The sequence below is a fragment of the Coturnix japonica genome, chromosome 2, assembly GCF_001577835.2.
Source record: "Coturnix japonica isolate 7356 chromosome 2, Coturnix japonica 2.1, whole genome shotgun sequence".
Lineage (NCBI taxonomy): Eukaryota > Metazoa > Chordata > Aves > Galliformes > Phasianidae > Coturnix > Coturnix japonica.
The window spans coordinates 124306131-124324960 of record NC_029517.1 but is presented as its reverse complement, the minus strand read 5'-3'; the positions used below and the strand labels follow the sequence as shown (position 1 = coordinate 124324960).

General features: G+C 41.7%; 1 protein-coding gene across 1 annotated transcript; it reads left to right on the top strand.

Annotated features, from left to right (window-relative positions):
• The first annotated feature begins 7 nt into the window (after window positions 1-7).
• DERL1 (derlin 1) lies at window positions 8-13800 on the top strand. Its single transcript, XM_015856196.2, has 8 exons — window positions 8-286; window positions 1679-1790; window positions 4484-4548; window positions 5880-5906; window positions 7402-7497; window positions 8083-8135; window positions 9280-9390; window positions 11123-13800. Exons 1-8 carry the CDS (start codon window positions 134-136, stop codon window positions 11259-11261), a joined length of 756 nt encoding a protein of 251 aa, XP_015711682.1. The 5' UTR covers window positions 8-133; the 3' UTR covers window positions 11262-13800.
• The last annotated feature ends 5030 nt before the right edge of the window (window positions 13801-18830 follow it).

Genomic DNA, 18830 nt, shown 5'->3' with positions numbered 1-18830 from the left:
TGGGTCGAACTGTGCGGCGCCACGTCTGGTTGTGGCCCGGCCCTTCCGGCACCGCTCCCTGAGCTCCCTCAGCTCCCTCAGCTCACACAGCGCCCTCAGCTCCCGGTTCCTGGGAGTCCTCGGTGGAGGCGACATGTCGGACTTGGGGGACTGGTTCCGGAGCATCCCTCTCATCACCCGTTACTGGTTCGCCGGCTCCATCGCGGTGCCGCTCATCGGCAAGTTGGGCCTCGTCAGCCCCGTCTACCTCTTCCTTTGGCCCGACGCTTTCATCAACCGCTTCCAGGTACGGGCCGCACTACCAATCCCAGCGTGCTTCGCGGCGCCATCGCTGAGGCGAGCCTGGGCCGGGCGCGCGGGGCATGCTGGGGGTTGTAGTGCGGGGCTGCAAGAAGGCGGCCGTGCCTCCCTGCCGTGGCCTGTGTCCGGGACGGGCAGTGCGGCAACAGGGTGACACGGCCACTATGGCACCTGTGAGGGTGTAACGCCGGGACATCACCTTTGTGGTTTGAGTTGAGGAGGTGCCTTTGCACTCATATTATGTGTCAGCATCGGAGCTCTATCACAGAATCACACAGAATCGCAGAATGAAGTCTCAGGTTTGAAAGGATCCTTCAACGACATGTATGCTTCCAACCATGTATGTTTCCTCCTGCCTGGCAGGTCCACCATAACAATTCACCTTATGCTTAGATCTAGTTTGCCCAGTTGCCCCGTCAAGGCCTGGTTGCGTTTGAATCACCTCCAATGACGTGCGGATCCACAACCGTCCCTGCTCACTCCTGTCCAGGACCAACCACTTCTCCTAGTAGAACTTTCCCCTTATATCTCCAACCTAAATCTTCCTCTCTTTAATCTTAAATAACCATTCCCCGTCCTGCTATGTCAGCCTTCAAAGAGTACCTCCTGGAGTAAGTTCCTTCCAGTACGAATATCTATATGAGGTCTACCTTCGCATACCTCTCTATGGCTGAACAACCCAACTCCCTTCAGCCTGTCTCCTCAGTCAGGGGAGGTCTTTCTCAGCCCTCTTTATTCATCTTCTCGCCCCTCGGACCGCTTTCCAAAATCTCCATGTCTTCTTGTTACGAGGGCTCCACAACGGATCACAGTGCAACAGATGGGTGGCCTCAACAATAAGCAGATGTTATTATATGGATTGCAGTCATCACCTCCCTATCGCCTGCTGACACTTCCCTCGCCTGATGGAGCCCAGGATTCTCCATTGCTTTCCGGGCTGCAAAGCGCATTCGCTCATGTTGACTCTTTCATTCTCAATTGCAGGACCCCCAGGTCCTTCTAGTGAAGAAACCAAAGCAGGCCGCTGCTGCAAGGTGCTCAATGAAGGTTGCTGTGTGGGCTTCCTCCTTCTTGTGCAACAGATCAGAGTCAATTCTGTATCCCCTTTTAAAATGGGATTGCAAGCAGATTCCTTTGCTGCACTGAAGACTCGGTGCTGTGTGGGTGTTATGGAAGTGCTTGGGAAAGTTGTGTGATTGCTGTTGTAATCTAAATAGATTTGCTTGTCAAATTAAGAAGCAACTGTTGTGGCTGCTCAAACAGTGGTAAGTGATACTTGAGCTATTTTTAATCTATTTCTTAATCTTCCTGTTAAAACTAATAAGCCTTGTGTATGATCTCATTCATATAAATATGTCCTTTTCTTTGCTCTTTTTAGATATGGCGGCCAATAACAGCAACTTTCTTCTTCCCGGTGGGACCTGGAACAGGTTTTCTGTACTTGGTGAATTTGTATTTCCTGTATCAATATTCATCACGTTTAGAAACAGGTACGTCGTCCATTAAGTCGTATGCAAATGGTAAACTGTCTCGAGTTAATGGAGTCCTTGCAATGACAGACAGAGCTCCTGCTGGGACTGTTTGGGAGTAATGGAACTGTGGTTGATTCAGAAAGAGCTGAGGAATAGGGCTCATCTCTGTGCCCTCTGATGTCAGTCAAAGGAGAAACTGCACTGAGAACTTTGTGACTTTGGGGCAGGGAGCCTGTTCAGTTGGGATCCTTCTTTCTGCAGGAGGAATTGGTGCTTCTAGTTGACAGATATCAGGAAGTGAAAGTGAGACTGAAAGGTAGTTTTACTTCTGTTTCCTTATGTCTAATGTCTTTTAATATGAAGGTATGATACAGCATATGTAATAACAGGTGTATCCTTCTTGACAAAATAGTGGTCATGCTTTTTCTCTTTTTAAAGGCAAAGATTCTTATTTGTATTCTTCTTTATGTTGTTTTGAATTGAGAGAGATCCTCTACAAATGCAGTGTACTCTTCTGTCAAATAGACATGTGAAAAGTTAAGGAACGAGTTGGATCTTGAGGGTAGAAGGCAGGAAATCAGACAGTGGAAAAGAATCTTCATTTTAATTTGCTTAAAGGGGAAATAAGTTAGAAGGTGGCTTCAAATGAGTCTTTTTGTATTGTGTAGTTTGTTGAAGCTAGACAATAATTGTTTCAATTAAATAATCAAAGCACTTACAAAGCTAAAATCCTTCTAAAAGCCTTTTTGAGCAGAGATTTCAGTGTAGTAATAATACAGTCTCAAAGCTGATGGTTGAAGTGGAAATGCTCTGCAAGATAGGGGGGGAATTAGGAAAGACCTGCTGTAGGGAGCTTTCCCCATCAACCTGTCTTTAGGAGAGTCTTGTGGGGTACCTTTTAAGTCATAAGAATAACAGGGAAATAAAGGAGTGTGACCATGATGCCATATTGTATTTGGTTGTTTTCTTAATTAAAGTAGTTGTAGTTCAGTAACTAGAAACAGTTCCTGGTCTGTTGGTGGAAGGTTATAAACAAATACATGCTTGTGAGTAAGAACAGTCACGACATTCAGCTGCACAAAGCTATATGGAATGAGAGTTCATGGTGGATATAGAGGAATTATAAGACATCACTTCTTGGATGTATTCTACAAAAGGTTTATGCTGGTTGTGCTGTGGCAGAAGTCTTCTGGAAGAAAGTCAGATATTTCAGCAATAAATTCACATACCCGCACTACTTACCTGTATTTTGAGCTGGGAATTCAGCTATGGCTCTGCGTGAAACAATGCATTTCACTGTATTTTAAGGGTAAATTTTTGGGTATGAAGTTCTTGATTATGTCAGTCCTTCTTTTCTACAAAACAATAAGAACCTTGGATCCTTCTGCTCTTCTGGTAGCGGGAAGTGTGTCAACTTGTGGTAATATGTTTACAGATTGACATTGCACAGACCTGTTTCCTTACTCAGTGAAGCTGAGGAATAAAGATGATTATTTTCAGGGTTGTACGTGAGTTTTGAGCTCACACAGATGTTGCATAGTAACTTCAAAGTTACAGGGGAGGAGACTTAACTGGGGGAGAAAAATCCATGTGGTTTTGTATTGCACTTGTCTTTCTAACAAGCTGATGTTGAGCTTCCTGAGGGAAATGAGATTGATGTGTTTTTTGTTTTGTTTCCATTGGAGAAGAGCATAACAAATAGAGAAACCGTAATGGGAATATGCAGAGTTCACAGTAGTATAAATGATGCGATTGTGAGTCTGCAGCACTTTGCTGGGTTGTTGTATAACAGCAATAAGGGGAAGATTCAATTTTATGTTGTTCTCCAAATAGAAAACTTACCCAAATAGTTCTTCAGTGGTTTTCCTTTCTTCTTTCCCACCTGTCATGTAACACCCATGGCTAAACTTGAATAATGTGAAACAGATGTAGGAAGCCGCACAGTACTAAGATTAAGCAGTGGCACTCTGTCCCTTTTGATGTTTCAGTGTGTAAATCAGCTCTTTGTGATGAACTATTTGCTACTGTATTGTGGGTCTGTGTCAGCAGTATTCCCATGCTTTCCTGGCCTACATGAAGTTATATGAAGGTTGTTATGAATCTAGCTCAGATGCTGAGGTCTCTGCCAACATCTTACCAGGGTTGGGGGTTTTGTGTTTTTAATTCCTCTCTCTGCCAGGTCATAAGCTCATCTGGGCATCTAAGGATAATTTAATTTTATATCATCTGCAGGGAGTGTTGCTGTTCTGCTTGTTTGTTTGTTTGTCTTTGTCCTGGAAAGCATCGTCACCCATTTGAAATGGGAGATTAGGCAAGTGTTTCTACTTGGAAGAAGGCACCGAATGCACGTGTAATGTCTGTCATAGTATATTAACTTCCTGGAGTGTAAAGATGTCTCTCAAGTCTGAGTAGGTGATGCAAAGAAGGCACAGTTTGCTTGAGTAAAAACTAGTTTTCAAACGACTCAATTGTTACACAGCAAAAGAGGAAATGCAAAGTTTAAGTACATCTTCCTATTGTTGCTTGCTGTTTCCTATTGTTGCTTGCTGTTTCCTATTGTTCTTCTAAGACTTTAAAACTAAAAATCATAAGAGTTATTCTACATACCCTCAGTGGCTTATTAGTTGGAGATTTCTTAAGACTTTTAAAGGTAGAGTTGTAATTTCTTATCATGACTTTGTAGCGTCCCTAAAAGTTCTTTCTGTTTACAGGGGCTTTTGATGGAAGACCGGCAGATTACATGTTCATGCTTCTGTTCAACTGGATCTGCATTGTTGTATCCTTCCACTCATCTTCTAGAGTGTTTCGGTTCTCTGATTTCTGTTTGAAATATATTCAAAGACCAGCTCTTAGCGACTAAGTTTTAAAGAGTACAAATGTTTTGCAGGTAAACTTCTGTCTTCTTGGAAGGGTAACAGGGAGAATGCTAATGTATGCATTGACACAGGTTTGTAATTTGCTGGGAGAGCTGGGGTTGTTCAGCCTGGAGAAGAAGAAAGCTCCAAGGAGACCTGATAGTGATCTTCAGTGGAACATAGGGGTACCATGCAAAAAGAGCCCTTACCTGCTGGGAACTGAGAGTTGATGGTTGTGCTGCTGTTTGCAGGCTGAAGGAATGGGCTGGTCAGGAACTTCATGAAACTCAATATAGCCCATGGGGAGCAACCTCGTGCACTGGAACAGGCTGGGAATGCAGTGTCTGCAAAGCAGCTTTGCAGAAAAGGACTTGGAGGTGCTGGTGGTCACCAGATTGACTGTGTGCTGGGGACGTGCCCTTGTGGCTGAGTGCCTCCTGGGCGGCACTGAGCAGTGTGTTTCCAGCAGGTTGAAAGCTCTCTGCTCAGGTTTGGTGGGATGACTGAGGGGCTGCATGCAGCCCAGCTGTGAGAGATGCAGAACTTGCAGTACTTCCCCAGTACAAGAGAGACTTGGATGTTCTGGAGCAGCTCCAGGGAAGAGGTGTGAAGGTGATTAAGGAACAAGAGCATCTGTCACATGAGGAGAAGCAGAGAGAGCAAGGACTGCTCAGAAGAGAAGCTTTAGAGGTGTTTCATCCATATGGATAGTTACCTGATGGGGGAGGGAGTAAAGGAAAAGCCAGAGAAGTCTGGTCCTCAGTAATGAGAAGAAAGACAGCAGACACAAAACAAAACAGAAAATGCAATTTAGATTCAAGAAATAACCTTTTCACTGTGACACTGATCAGATGTCAGAGGTTTTGGAACTTCCATTCTTGGAGACATTCCTGTTCTATCGGTGTTTTTCCCAGCCTCCTTGCAGCAATTTGCAGTGGAACAAAACATAGAAAAGAGGGAGCACTGACATCAATGTAGACAAGATGCAGCCAGGAAGAGGTGTAGAAACACCACCTTAATCAATAGATTAACCATCTCTAGCCACATTCCACTGCATGGAGGGAATTCCTGCTTGTTCTGTTGCACCACAGCTGTAACTAGGAAAACAGCCTGTGTTGCTGAGAGGCCATTTGCTTTATTGTAGTTGTTGGTTGTTGTCTGTGAACTGTGAGATGAATCTGTTTGTGGCTTGACTTTCAGACTGGCCACTTTATCTGGCTTTGCTGCTTTTTCCTTAATGGTAAAATGGTAGATAACTGGCTTAGCAATGGACATGCAGGTAAGTGCAGTGCAGCTTTTTTAGGTAATAATCTTCAATTTTCTTGCTAATTACTGGCCTTACAGGCAGAGTTAGCTACATAAAACATAGTTAAAGCTAGCTTGTTCTAGTTTATATCAAAATAGATTGTGTGTATTGTTAGTTTCTTTCAGTTAGAGTACTTTGGGATAGCTTCAGCTAACATTGCAAGCCTTGGATCTGACTCTGGAGTCAAGGAGTGAGAATCAGCTCTGGCAGTCAGGAAGTACCTGCATTTTACTGAAGGAGTCCCAAGATTTCATATATATACAGTTTCTTCTAATGAATGTTTTTCTGTATTCTGACTCTCTTAGCTAAACATGGTTCCCAGGTTAATTAGTCTTCTTGAATTCATTCCTTTTATTTGCTGACTGCAGACTTTATTGTGCAAAATGCAGCTTCAGATTCACATCAGGACCGTGAAGTGCAAAATGCTCACAGGAATGATTAAATAGCAGTCTGAAGGTTTCAGTGAGGGTGTTCTTACCTGCCCAGTTGTTAAGATGAAGGGAATAAGGGAAGCATTTCTTAAATGCAGCTGTGTCAGGTAACTGCTTGTTTTCAGCGCCTTTGCTGTTGTCCTCATCTTACTTCTGTTCCCACCACCCAAAGCTCGCACCAATATCCCTAATTCTGTGCAAGATTACCTCCATTTTTACCTGAAAAATGAGATTATAGAGTAGGACAGCTGGGTCTTCCTTGCTCTACCAAGGTAACTTTGCCATGTCTGGCTGTGGTACTTTGAAGGGGTTGTCAGCACAACTTCCATGGGTGGTGGCATGAGAGACACAGGGTTTGGAAATTAGATGCAGGAACCCTTAATCTGGCATGTTAGTGTAGTCTCAGGTGAGTACGTGTTTAGGTTGGTGCTTTGGTTTGTGCGTTGAAATGATTGTGGCACAAATGTTGCTGATTGCTGTAGGTGTGTTACCATGCATCTGGGAGTAGTGGTTACTGTTTCACTTAGTTGCTTTGGAGCCCTTTGACTTGGTCTTGTGATGATGTTGCTACCCTGCTTCAAAGCCTGAGATACTTTGGTGCGTCTCTGCAGCTCTGTGCTGAAGCATGGACTGCGCGTTAGGAGTGAGGAGAAATAATCATGTTTGCTCAGACACTCAGGGTAAACCTATTTTATAATATGTGACTTGGTAATTTTGTACCTTTTCAGGAATTACACCACCTGTTTGGGCTTACGTGCTCACTGAAGCTGTCATATACTGTAACCCAGTAGGGGGGACTTGTCTTCATTAACAGAATATTTTCCAGCACAGCAAAAGAGAATGACTAAGTATGCTCTCTTGCTTAGCATTCTGATCTTGTGTGCAGATGCATGGCATGTGGTGGTGAAGATTCTGAGGCATTCTTTCAAGACTTGATGATGTATTGTGCTTTTAAACCTTAGAGCTTCTGCTGCCTGTTGAAGTTTCTCAGATGTCTGTGAAGTTGATGGTAACTTTTTGTCTTTTTAACATTGCAGTTGCTGATGATTCCGCTCATCATGTCAGTACTTTATGTGTGGGCCCAGCTGAACAGAGACATGATTGTATCATTTTGGTTTGGAACAAGATTTAAGGTAAGTCAGATTATTTGGGAAGGTTTCTGCCTGGAATACGCTTACAAAGGGAATGAGGGATGAAAAAGAAGTATTTTCTTCAATTAAGGGTGTCCTATGCTTTCATGAAGACATATAGTCCTTCACATGCAATGAAGACAGTTCTCTCTGATGTCTTCCATACGATGCCAGGACATCTCTTCAGTAAAACCACACTGAGTGACAACTGAAATTCATTGATCTGAACAAAAGAGGGGGAAAAAAGTAATTAACCTGACTAAAAGCTGAACAATAGTGAGAAAATGTTTGGAAACTGCTCTTTCCTGTGCAGATTGGTTTGATTCTGCCACGTCTTGTGATGAAAATGTAAATGGCAGAAGATGTATCTACATAAAATATTAAAACAAGTATGATTTGTCCACACGTTAGTGGTTTCTCAGTGTAAAGCAACGGCTGTTTTGGTTATAATCTACTTAAGTTAATATAACAAGATCTGCGCATTGCTAAAAACTGAGAGTCTAATCATACTTAGTAGTGCAGTGGATCTTAAGCAGGTTCAAATTCCACACTTGGACGTACAATTTCTGTATCTCTGTTCTTTTTCAGGCCTGTTACCTACCCTGGGTTATTCTGGGATTCAACTACATCATTGGTGGATCGTATGTATTTACAATTAAGGCCTATTTAAAGTTGTGAAGTCTTTTACAGCTATCTCTTATCACTCTCATCAGCAGCGTTACTAAAATAAGAGGCTTAGAGCTGTATAATCGGTCTGATCTTGGTCAGTGTTGTATGGTGATTGTTTAAGATAATGCAAAGAGGAGCTATGGATGTGAGAGCTAAGTGAGGAGAAAGTAATAGTAAAGTGATTGTTCAGGTAGATCTTTGCATTAGGCCATTTCCTTACTAAAAGCATGATGCCCAGCAAAGAAAGATTTCATCCTGTAAGACCAGTCATCGCTGCTGATTTTTAGAAACAAACTTAATTTGAATCTTTTAAGCAGTGTTTCTTCTTTCCATCAGAACCTTATCCAATGTGTAGCTTTTATCAGCATGTGAAACACGGAGAAAAGACAATTGCAAGTCTGTGGAGTACCATATTAGCACTTTCTGTGTCTGTTGGCCTGCTTTGCATTTCTCTGAGCGTAGTGATGCAGAGTCCCGCTTGTGCAGTCTTTCCTATTAGTGCCCTGTATTGGCTGTGGCCACGTGGTGCCGCTGTAACACAGTGACAACAGCAAGTTGCATGGTTGATTTATAAAAGGAGGAGATGGGAATACAGCAAAATAAACCTCAGTTCCCTTTTCTGGCTGTGCCTCCTACTGACTCATCCATTACTTGAGAAGACTGCTTGCTGTTAGATACCTGCTGTTTCTGTGCATGACAGAAAACACTCAAGGGCCTCCATTCAGCAGCGTTCCTGCAAAATTAGGAACACAACAGTACAGCAGGAGACAGGTTGTCCAGCAAAAACAGCAAGGACTTCTCAAGCTCTACCAACTTTTCTTTTAGACACTGATGGCTATAGGGTTTAATTCTCTGTGGTAAACAAGCATTTAATTGCATTTTCAGTACAGTCTGTGAGAAGGCTTGGAAGGGAGGGTTGGAACAGCCTGTTGGTGCGTTGGTGCTGAATGCTGGCCCTTCTAAAGAAGTGGCTGCAAAATGCTGAGGGAAGGGAAATTTCTGTAGTTCACAGCCCTGGCAGTGCCTGTGGCAGGTGAACAGTGGTAACTGGCAGAAGATGAGTATTCATTTATTGCTGGGGAAAACAGCCTGCGAAACTGTTCTTTTTCTTTGCAGAGTCATCAATGAGCTCATAGGAAATCTGGTTGGACACCTGTATTTCTTCCTAATGTTTAAATATCCAATGGATCTGGGAGGAAGGAATTTTCTGTCCACACCTCAGTTCTTGTAAGTTGACTTAATGCTGTAGCTCACTGTTTATTTGGACCAGTTTTCAGGATTGTTTATAAGGTCGTATATCTTCTGGGATTGCAAAGTGTAAAATACCTCGTTAAATGAGTGTGCTTCAGCATATAGTGGCTGTGCTGTAGTGTATAGACTGTGACATCAAAAATGTTTCTTTTCATTGGAGGTGGTCAGTGTTCTTTGTTTCCCCAGTGGGTAGCTTGTGTTCTATACCTGCTCTTGAGAATAAGAGGAAAAGCTATGCCTCTAATAATGAATTAAACTAGTAAAGAATTATCAACAGTTGCCAATTATCAAACAGTATCCATCAGATTCTTTTTAAATAATTTCCTGTAAACAACCTTTTTCTGTATTTCCATGTATTGTTACAGTAACTACCAGTTAAGCAATACATAATGACAGAAATCCATTGTAGGTTTGCTAGGCACCATTATATGTATCTGCTCTGCAGTTGGTGTTGGACACCCTGGCTGAGAATTCAAGTCTTGGATTCTAAAGTGCTCTTTTTGTAACTTATTCATTGTTTTGGCACTGGAATATTAAGATCAGAAGCCAAAGACTGCAGTTTCAATTCCCCGTGTCCACATCCATTTGAGTTGTAAATACCAGTGCCTCTACCAAACTTCAGTTAGCAACATGGTTAGTTAAAGGTTTGTCCTGTAGAAAGGTTAAAAGATAAAAAGTGGAAATACAGTTGCACCTCCTGTGCAAGTTTTTAAGAGTAGTGAAGCTTTGTATGTGCAAACTCTCCTGCTCAACCTAATTTACTGTGAAGATTAGAAGACTAAATGTTGCTTTATAATGTCTTTCAAGGTAGTAACAGTTCTGAAACGATTATTGATCTTGTTGGTTCTCTGTATATGTGTTTGTTTTCTATATTTGAGAAGCACAAATAGAAGTACTGTGAAAAAGGGATAAATGCTGCCTCTGCACTGTAATGCGTTGGGAAAATAAAAGGTTCTGTGATGAATTACTGATACATTTAGCATTAGAATGAAGATTATACAGGATCATCTTTTAAGGGATGTGTCTTTATGTTTGGGCTTCAGATTTTCTTGGGCAAATCCAGGAAGATTTAGAGGAGCTCAGTGTAACTATTTATTATAGAGCTGAAGCAACTTTGTGCTGATAGCCCCCTGGATTGGCATCTGCAGAAAAGCTGTATTTTAGGTCATTACATTTAAATGGTAGTTGGATTATGTGGTCTTACAACCAGTTTGTTCCGTCCAGATCACTTAAACTTTGTCTTCAGTCAAGCTAAGTGCTTAGTCCCTTTGGTCCACAGTTCCTCAGGAAGGCTTATTTAGAGAGCACTTTGTAGACTTTGTAACAGTTGGAGAGAGAGATGCTCGGAATTAATTTGGATTTTTTTTTTCTATTACTTCTTAAGGGGGGAAAAAAAAAGGGAAAGGAGTTCAGAGAATCAAGTGTATATCACAGTGTTTATTCTCAACAGTGAGACAATTTGTATTATGCATTTTTTCCCATTGTTTGGATTATTATATATGAGCATATCCTAAAGGTGCATGTTCCCCAGAGTACTTATTTCCAATTTTAAGCCCTCAGTACAGTAAAAGAATCCTGAGAGGTACTGCTTTCAAAAGCTAGTTTTATTGCAAAGCCTTGCAGGTAAAAGGAGTGCATAAAAAAGTATTCTGGTAATTACTTCCAAGATACAACTATTTCTTAAACTCTCTCTTTTGGCTTGTCCTAGGTACCGCTGGCTGCCAAACAGAAGAGGAGGAGTGTCAGGGTTTGGTATCCCACCTGCTAGCATGAGAAGAGCTGCAGAAGATCAGCAGGGTGGTGGAAGACACAATTGGGGTCAAGGTTTCCGACTAGGTGACCAGTGAAAAAAAACTACTCCTGCCCTTGGAAACAGCAACTCTTTGGTTTTATTTGCTTGTAGGATCGATCCTTCCTGGTGCAGAGCTTGCTAAAGAACTGAGCTCTCTGTAGTGCTGTTGGATTTTACAGTTTTGGAACAATTATTTTGGTGTAAGAGAAAATTAACAAAAAAAGTTCAGAAGGGAAAACATAGATTTTACTCCAGGCTAGCCAGTAGTGTCAGACTTGATTCTGCCATTAAAAATAAGCTGCCTTTGTACAGTGTTGTCTGTCTGTCACAGCAGGCTTCCATTTTTGCCATCTTGTTCTGTGCTGTGATGGGAAAATCTACTGATGTTCTATCTTGCCTGTTAAAAGCTTGTTGGTCAAGAGTCCAGTGGATGACAGATGGATCAAATTAACCCTAATGTTTAGGAAGCAGATTTTTTTTTTTTCCATAACTGTGCTTAAGTCCTGGGGTCTTTGGAAGCATTGTTTAAGTGATATATTTGTGCTGCATTCATAAAGTAAAGTGCAAATGTTTTATTTCCATTATTTAAGCTGTATTTTTGAGAGCAGTTTTTTCTTGTCATGCAGCATATGTCCAACCTGAAACAGCTTGAGATGTGCAAGGCTAAGGGTAAGAGGGCTTTCATTTCAAAATGGCAATAACAGATACACAATTGAAATCTCTAATTTTTCATGGCATGTCCAAGGCTTGCTCTGTTTTAATAGAAGCTGCCTGAGGTTTTTTTTTTTTTTTTTTTTTTGCTGAGATCTTTAAGTTCTTGGCTTCCTGATTTCTGTTTTGATTGTAAAATTGGGTATTACAAACAGTAACTTATAACTAGAATATAAAAGGTACTCACTGCAGCATTATGTTCATAGTAAGTGAATCTACAACTTTCTCTTAAAAGCTTTAAGACATCAAAGAATCAAAGCTGGAAATAAACTTTTCCAGGTTAAAGATATAATAGATTTAATTGTTTTTTTACTACAGGATTCTTTCATGGTTGAATGAGGAACTATGTACTCTGTTTATTAGCATCTCAGTTTTTCTGGTGAATCTTTTTGACTCAGAGAGGGAATGATTCTGTATGGTAGTTTTCCTAGTACTGGATTCCTTTAGGCAGAGCACAGGGCTGAGATCCAGGAAGCTGTAATGCTGACTAGCTACTTTCTTACCTTATGAATTTGAGCAAGCATTGCTTTTCTCAGTTTTTCCAGTGGTGAAGAGGACTTGTGCATCTCTCATAGGATTCTTAAAAAGTAGGCACTCTGCAGTGTTGTTGGGTCATAGCTGCCAGTGGAAAAAAATTCATGTTTAAGGTCAAGTGAATAACACTTAAGCTAGCAATACAATTGTGCTAAATGTAACCAAGACTCATAAGTTAGAATATAGTTGTCTTTTTTTTTTTCCTATAGTGGAGAAAAAGGAGTCCTGTCACTCTTCTAGGATGAGATCGAAGTCTTTGAACTTCCATGTAGCGATTTTACTGGGTAGGTAGGGCACAGAAGGCTGTTCTGCTCCATCTTACGTATCTCAGGTATCTGCAAGTAGGTGATGTGAATCTGGGCCAAAACATTTTATTGCTTTTTCCCCCCCCCCTTCACTAAACTTGGATAATGAAGGTTGATAAACTTGTAAATACTACTCAATATGAAGCTGGTTGGAAGATTTGAGCCGGCTTGCCTGAAAAATGTGCATGCTCCAATACTGTATTGCAGTTCCTTTTTGTTGATCAGGTATGTGGGCAAGTGCAGAAAAGTGCTAAGAGTCACAGTATGTGCTTCAGTTTTACAGGAACCCAGGAGTTTGGAAGTCCCCAGCCATTTTTGCCTATTCAGTTGTAAGTTTTAAAGATCTCTTGTCTCTGTCTTTATGTACAGCGGTGGGCGGAAAAGAGTTCTGCAGTGTTGCAAAGACTAATCTGTTGTTGACCAATGCCTGTTATTTGATGCTAACTTCAAAAGTTTCAGAACCATCAGTTCTATAGGAGTCATGATGCAGCTGATGTTCTTAGTCACCATAATCACATCACTGTCTCCAAGCTGATGCTTTGTCTTTTTTGAGTCGGGAGTTGACTGCTAAGTGAAGATGCAGTAGGTTGTGACTCAGCTTAAATTCTGGTACACTCAAATTGCACATCTTTTTACAGAAGGCCATAAAGGGGGCACAGGTGGGAGGAAACATGGCAAAAGTCATTGTCCTGGCCCTGCGCACTGCGCTGTCTACAGCTGTAGTGCATCTTCCTCCTATAAATTAAGAGGAAAGGGATTTACAAGGAAGATTGACTTCTGATAAGTCCTGGTTTGCTTCTGAGCTGCTTCAAGTCAATTTACATTGCTGGTATGGAAGATTCACTTCAGAATTCCATATTGTAAATTCACTTTGTTCATTTCTCGCTTGTCACTTGACCTGAAGCACTGTTTGTCCTCTAGTGTACACTGACAACGGCAGTCTCTTGCTAAATGAGTACCTCCTTTCTTATTTTGTACAGATAATTTCCCTTTTTGTAATCACATTTTGTTGGCGAAGTTTTAAATTAAAGTTTTAATCTGTTATTGTCTCTGTTTTGCTAAATCATAATTCTACCTAAGGCAAGTCTTCTGATGCATGTGTCTCTAGAGAATGTCTGACAGCTGCATTGTGACACAGTGCGGGGGGGAGTCTTGTTTTCTCTGATCATTCTTTATTTATAATTATTTCTTTGTTTATCACCATGAGTTTTGGCAGTCTGTGTCCTTACTTGGTTACTACCCTTTTACAGCTCTTTTGGGGTGAGTGCATGCTTCACACTTCATTCTTTATTGTCCTTTGGGAAAGAAATAACCTTCTTCTAACTCAAGTTTTGTGAGGTTGGTAGAGGTCCTGCCGGATATGTCCATATGCCAGATTTTTTTGAGGGTCTGTTATCTCAGCTGATTTGGAGACAGGTTGGGTATCCTCCAAACCACTCTCTTGAGTCTCGTCGTTCATCTGAGTGCGCTTTTTCTGTTTGTAATCATAGAGGTGCCAAAGAAGGTTGCTGACTTGGTGCGTAACATGCTGTGTGAATTTCTTGAGTTCTTTAAAGTGCAACATCTTGGTCCATGCTCAGTACCCCGACACAACATGACAAGTGCATGCTTTTTAATTGTGCTCAAGCTGCATAGATGGTCAGTGGGAGAGCCAGGAATGTGAAATCAAACGCCTGCTTCTGAAATCCTTCATCTTTCACTCCTATCGCTTTGACCTGGTGGCAGCTATTCTCTGGTAACTTGATGATTTTCTTGTGCAAGAAAGGGACATCGAGGCCTTGGAGCACGTCTGGAGAAGGACAACAAAGCTGGTGAGAGGTCCAAAGCACAGGCCTTACAAGAAGTGTCTGAGGGAGCTGGGGTTGTTCGGTCTGGAAAAGAGGAGGCTCAGGGGAGACCTTATTGCTCTCTAAAACTACCTGAAGGGAGGTTGTAGTGAGCTGGGGGTTGGCCTCTTCTCTTTTGAAACTAGTGATAGGACTAGAGGGAATGGCATCGAGTTGTGCCAGGGGAGATTCAGGCTGGGTGTTAGGAAATACTACTGCTCTGAAAGAGTGGTTGGGTGCTGGAATGGCTGCCCAGGGAGGTGGTGGAGTCACCATGGAGGAATGTTTGAACGTTGTGTTGAGGGACATGTTTTAGTGAGAACTGTTGGTGATGGGTGGATGGTTCGACTGGATGATCCTGTAGGTCTTTTTGAACCTGGGTGATTCCATGATTCTGTGATGTGGTGTTGCCAATGATTTAATGAGACACGATGAGTTGCTTTGACCCATTTTGTCACCTGCTTGCCCTGGGAGAGAGACTGAGAGGATTTACCTTGCAGGATGGCATATCACTTGCAATATAGTTTAAGATCTTTCCAGTGTTTCTGTTTTATACAGCATATAGGAAGGTAGACAACTTTGCCTTGACGGGATAATGAGCTGAAGAAAAACACTCCCTAGTCTCAAGTTTCTATGATGTCCAGTCACCTGATACCTTTACTTCTGTTTCTCATACTTCACATGAAGATGATTCACATTCTTTTCAGCCCCGTACTAAGATTAGGATGATAGATCAATTTGTATGTGCCCCACAGTATAGCAAGGCACTAAATTTGATGAAGATCTTGGTGTTGTCAGTGCATGCAGTAGTAAATAGCTTTTTTTAGTTCTGTGCATCCCTAGGTTCTTCATACTTTGCCATGAGTGATAGTAACAGTGTGACTTGGAATTCAGAGTTGAGTGTATCATTTTGGTTTTATTGAAGTATTTCTCTCTAAAAGATGTCAGTGTGCTGTTTTTTAGGTTTGAAGAGGTAAAAGGGCTTCTTCAGTTTACATTTTTGAAGCCTCCGTTTTTGGTGATGAAAGGAATTTGGTTTGCAGCAGCAGCTCATCCTTTTATTATTGGAACAGGATCTAGGAGGAATGATTGTAACAACATCTGTGAGCCAGAAGTTGCTTAAAAGGAATGGTAATTGGGATGCTGGCAAGGCCTATGCAGAATCTTGTTGATATTGGGGAGGGAAGAAATGATGATGAATCCTTAGTTCTAGTGCTTTTTGTTTTGGCATTCCACGTGACCAAAATAACAGCATCCCTGCAAAATGCTATTAGAGCTCAAATTCCCTCATAAGGCCAAGTTTCTCTAGCTGTCAGCTGTTGGTCATTCATGATGAATATCCTGGCAACGGGAGGTAGTATTTAGAAGCACAAACACAACAAGTCTTCTTGCATCTGAATGTTTTCATAGAATTCTTTAAAGAAATGTACATATTTAGTCTTCAGCTGTCTGTGGATTAATGAGCAATGAGTAGGTGCCAGTATTAATGATTTTTTTTTTTTGTCATTGCATCCAGGGGTGTAAGGATGCTGTCTGCAGCAGCACGTCGGCTTGTCAAGCTGTCTGGTAACACTCATAACACTATGAGATTTGCATCATCTTACAGAGCTAGCTAAGTTTTGGAAGCTGCTTTGTAGTGATGCTTCACTCTGTTTTGAAGTTGTTCTGCTGGTTAGCTCTAGTTAACTCTAGCATACCTCTCAGCTTGATTTAAAATAAAATAGCCACTGACTTCAATTGGAAAGGCTCCTTGTAGTAGTTGTTTTCACTCGGATTTGACTGGCACTGCTCAGTACTGATGCCGTAAGAAGTCTAGCTGGTGGTTAGGTAAAAAGTTCATTTTGAACCATGAGAGGTAAGAGTAAGGGGTTTTCCTGTGCTCATCCATACCTCTGCAAATGGTGATCTTACTCTCTTGGATGAGGCTAGAGGGACTAATAATCCTTCCTTGCAGTCCATGTAGTCTCCCTGCTGCATATCGCTGTTTCTGAACATAGGAGGGGCTCTCAAACCCACATGATCAAAGCTGTTCTAGCTTGCCCAGTGCCCAAGCAGTGGTGTGTGATTGTAGACATGAGACTGTGGGCAGTGCATACCATGACAGCAAATCACAACTGAAGTTATGTTGGTGCTTTATTTTTTAAATGGAGCCTTGTCTGTATGATGATGGATACATAAAGTAGAGAAATATACTGATTTTTGGAGTGAAAATATTTCAGTTCAAAGATCTTGAAGGGATTTTGTTCCCTAAATTTAAACTTAATGAATTCAAGGTTCAAGAAGGTGCTGGGAAGTTTTCTGATCTGTCTCGCCCTTCTTCCCCAAGATACATCCTTTAAGATAAAAATTCAATTAGTACAGCAAAGATGTTGGGACAGCATCAAGAAGCTTGAATAAGTCGCTTTATGTGTCTAATGGCATTTGGAACTCATATTCTTTCAGCACTTCTGTTGTGTAGATCCAGAAAACAGATTAAATCTTGCAGGAGCTGATATTCCTGGAAGATCCTGGACATTCCCATGCATGGGAGAAAGATGTTGCAAGCTTTCAAACTGTTGCTGAAATTAGAAGTGCTCCGGATCATGCAGTGCAACAGTTATTTTTTTTAACCCGTTCTGCATCTGTCATAGAAAAACCCAAACTAAAGTGTAGTCTTCACTTGGTTGTAGGAACAGACACGCTCCTTTCCAGCTGTTTCAGTGTCTGTTTTGGCTTTAGTAGTCCAAAGCATGACAGGACATTCAGCTTCCTTTATCTGACTGTTAGTTGGCTTCACTGTTGGGGTTGTACAACCCAAGTGGTACAGACAAGGATGAACTTGTGGTTGAAACACCTTGGGAGCTCCTTGTTTGTCATATCTGTAATACAGCCTTTCTCAGCAGGATTTGGGGAAGCCTCTTGGGATGTAAATTGCTGTTTCTGAAGGGTGTAGAGGGGAAACTACCTCTTAGGATGAAAGCAAAGGGACAAAAAGCAGTTTTGTATGTGGGGAAAGCTCACAGCTGAAGATCAGCCTTAAGTGCTTGCACTGGTTTGATTTCACTTAAATAGTATCAGACATCTGTGTTTGGTGCGGGAAGTTCTTGCAGCTGGATGACAGTGAGGATGCGATACTTCACGTTTTTGTTTCTGAAGTGACTTTTCAAGTAGATTAGAGCATACGGTGGATTTCTTGTTTGCATTTAGAGCTCAAATCAACCCTTAAAAGTTGCTGTCAGCGCATACTACTTTGTCTAGGGCAAAACAGTTGTGCCGCCTTCATTTTCAGAAGTGCTTTGGTAGTGGCTTTTAATTGCAGTAAGCAATAAAAGGAGAGGTTTTAGAAAATGACCTCGCTTGGATCACTGTCTCTCTTGCTCTTTGCATAGAAGGCACTTAAAGATGCTTAAGAACTTAGAGCTTCTAGATGGACCTGCTGCGTTTTTGGTGAGAGTTTTCTAATCCGTCTGCTGCTCTTGTTGGATAGTTGCAATCTGATTTTTAGTTTTCCTGTATGTTTTAGTAACTCATCCTCTCACATGATCTGATGGAAGTAACCAGTAAAACTCTAAGTAACTGTCCTGAAATTCTACACATGCATTTGGAGCTTGCTGCTGCTATTCCAGATTATCTTTTGTGCACTTCTTTCCAGCTCTGCTAATCAAATGGATAGATTTGAAGGAGAAGAATCCTCTATCAGTGGCGTATGTGGTGTAGTGATACAGTGCTTGATGGTCTAGTAAATCTCTAAGAACTGTGTCAGCCTGATTCCTTGAGGGCAGACAGATGCAACAGGCCCCTATAGCTGTTATCTGGTTGAGTAACTAAGTGGATGGAGGAGATTTAGCTGGCTTGCAGCTGCAGGATTTTAGCTTTGTAGCTGCTATTAGAGCACAGCTCACTGAGGCCAAATAATTACTGTATAATTTAATGTCAGTGCAAACAACATAAGCTAATGCATTTGCTCCCCTATAGAAATGCTTTGTCCTCTAAATCTGTTCCTGCACGTTCCTCAAAGTCATCCTGCAGCTTTCATGTCCCCTTGTGCATCTTAAATTAGATCAGTAACTTCCTAGGCTGGCTTTAGAGTGGCTTGCTCCACAGAGCTGCTTTCTGAAGCTGAAAGCAGTGCAATCCTGAGGAAATCCTGCTGAGTAAGGAGTGCTTCGGTTAATATGTAATCAAGTCGTGATAAGACCAGCTAATAAAGATAAGGTTCTTAACAAGTGGCACGGGACAATGAGCAGGGAAATGGAGAATGGAAAACAA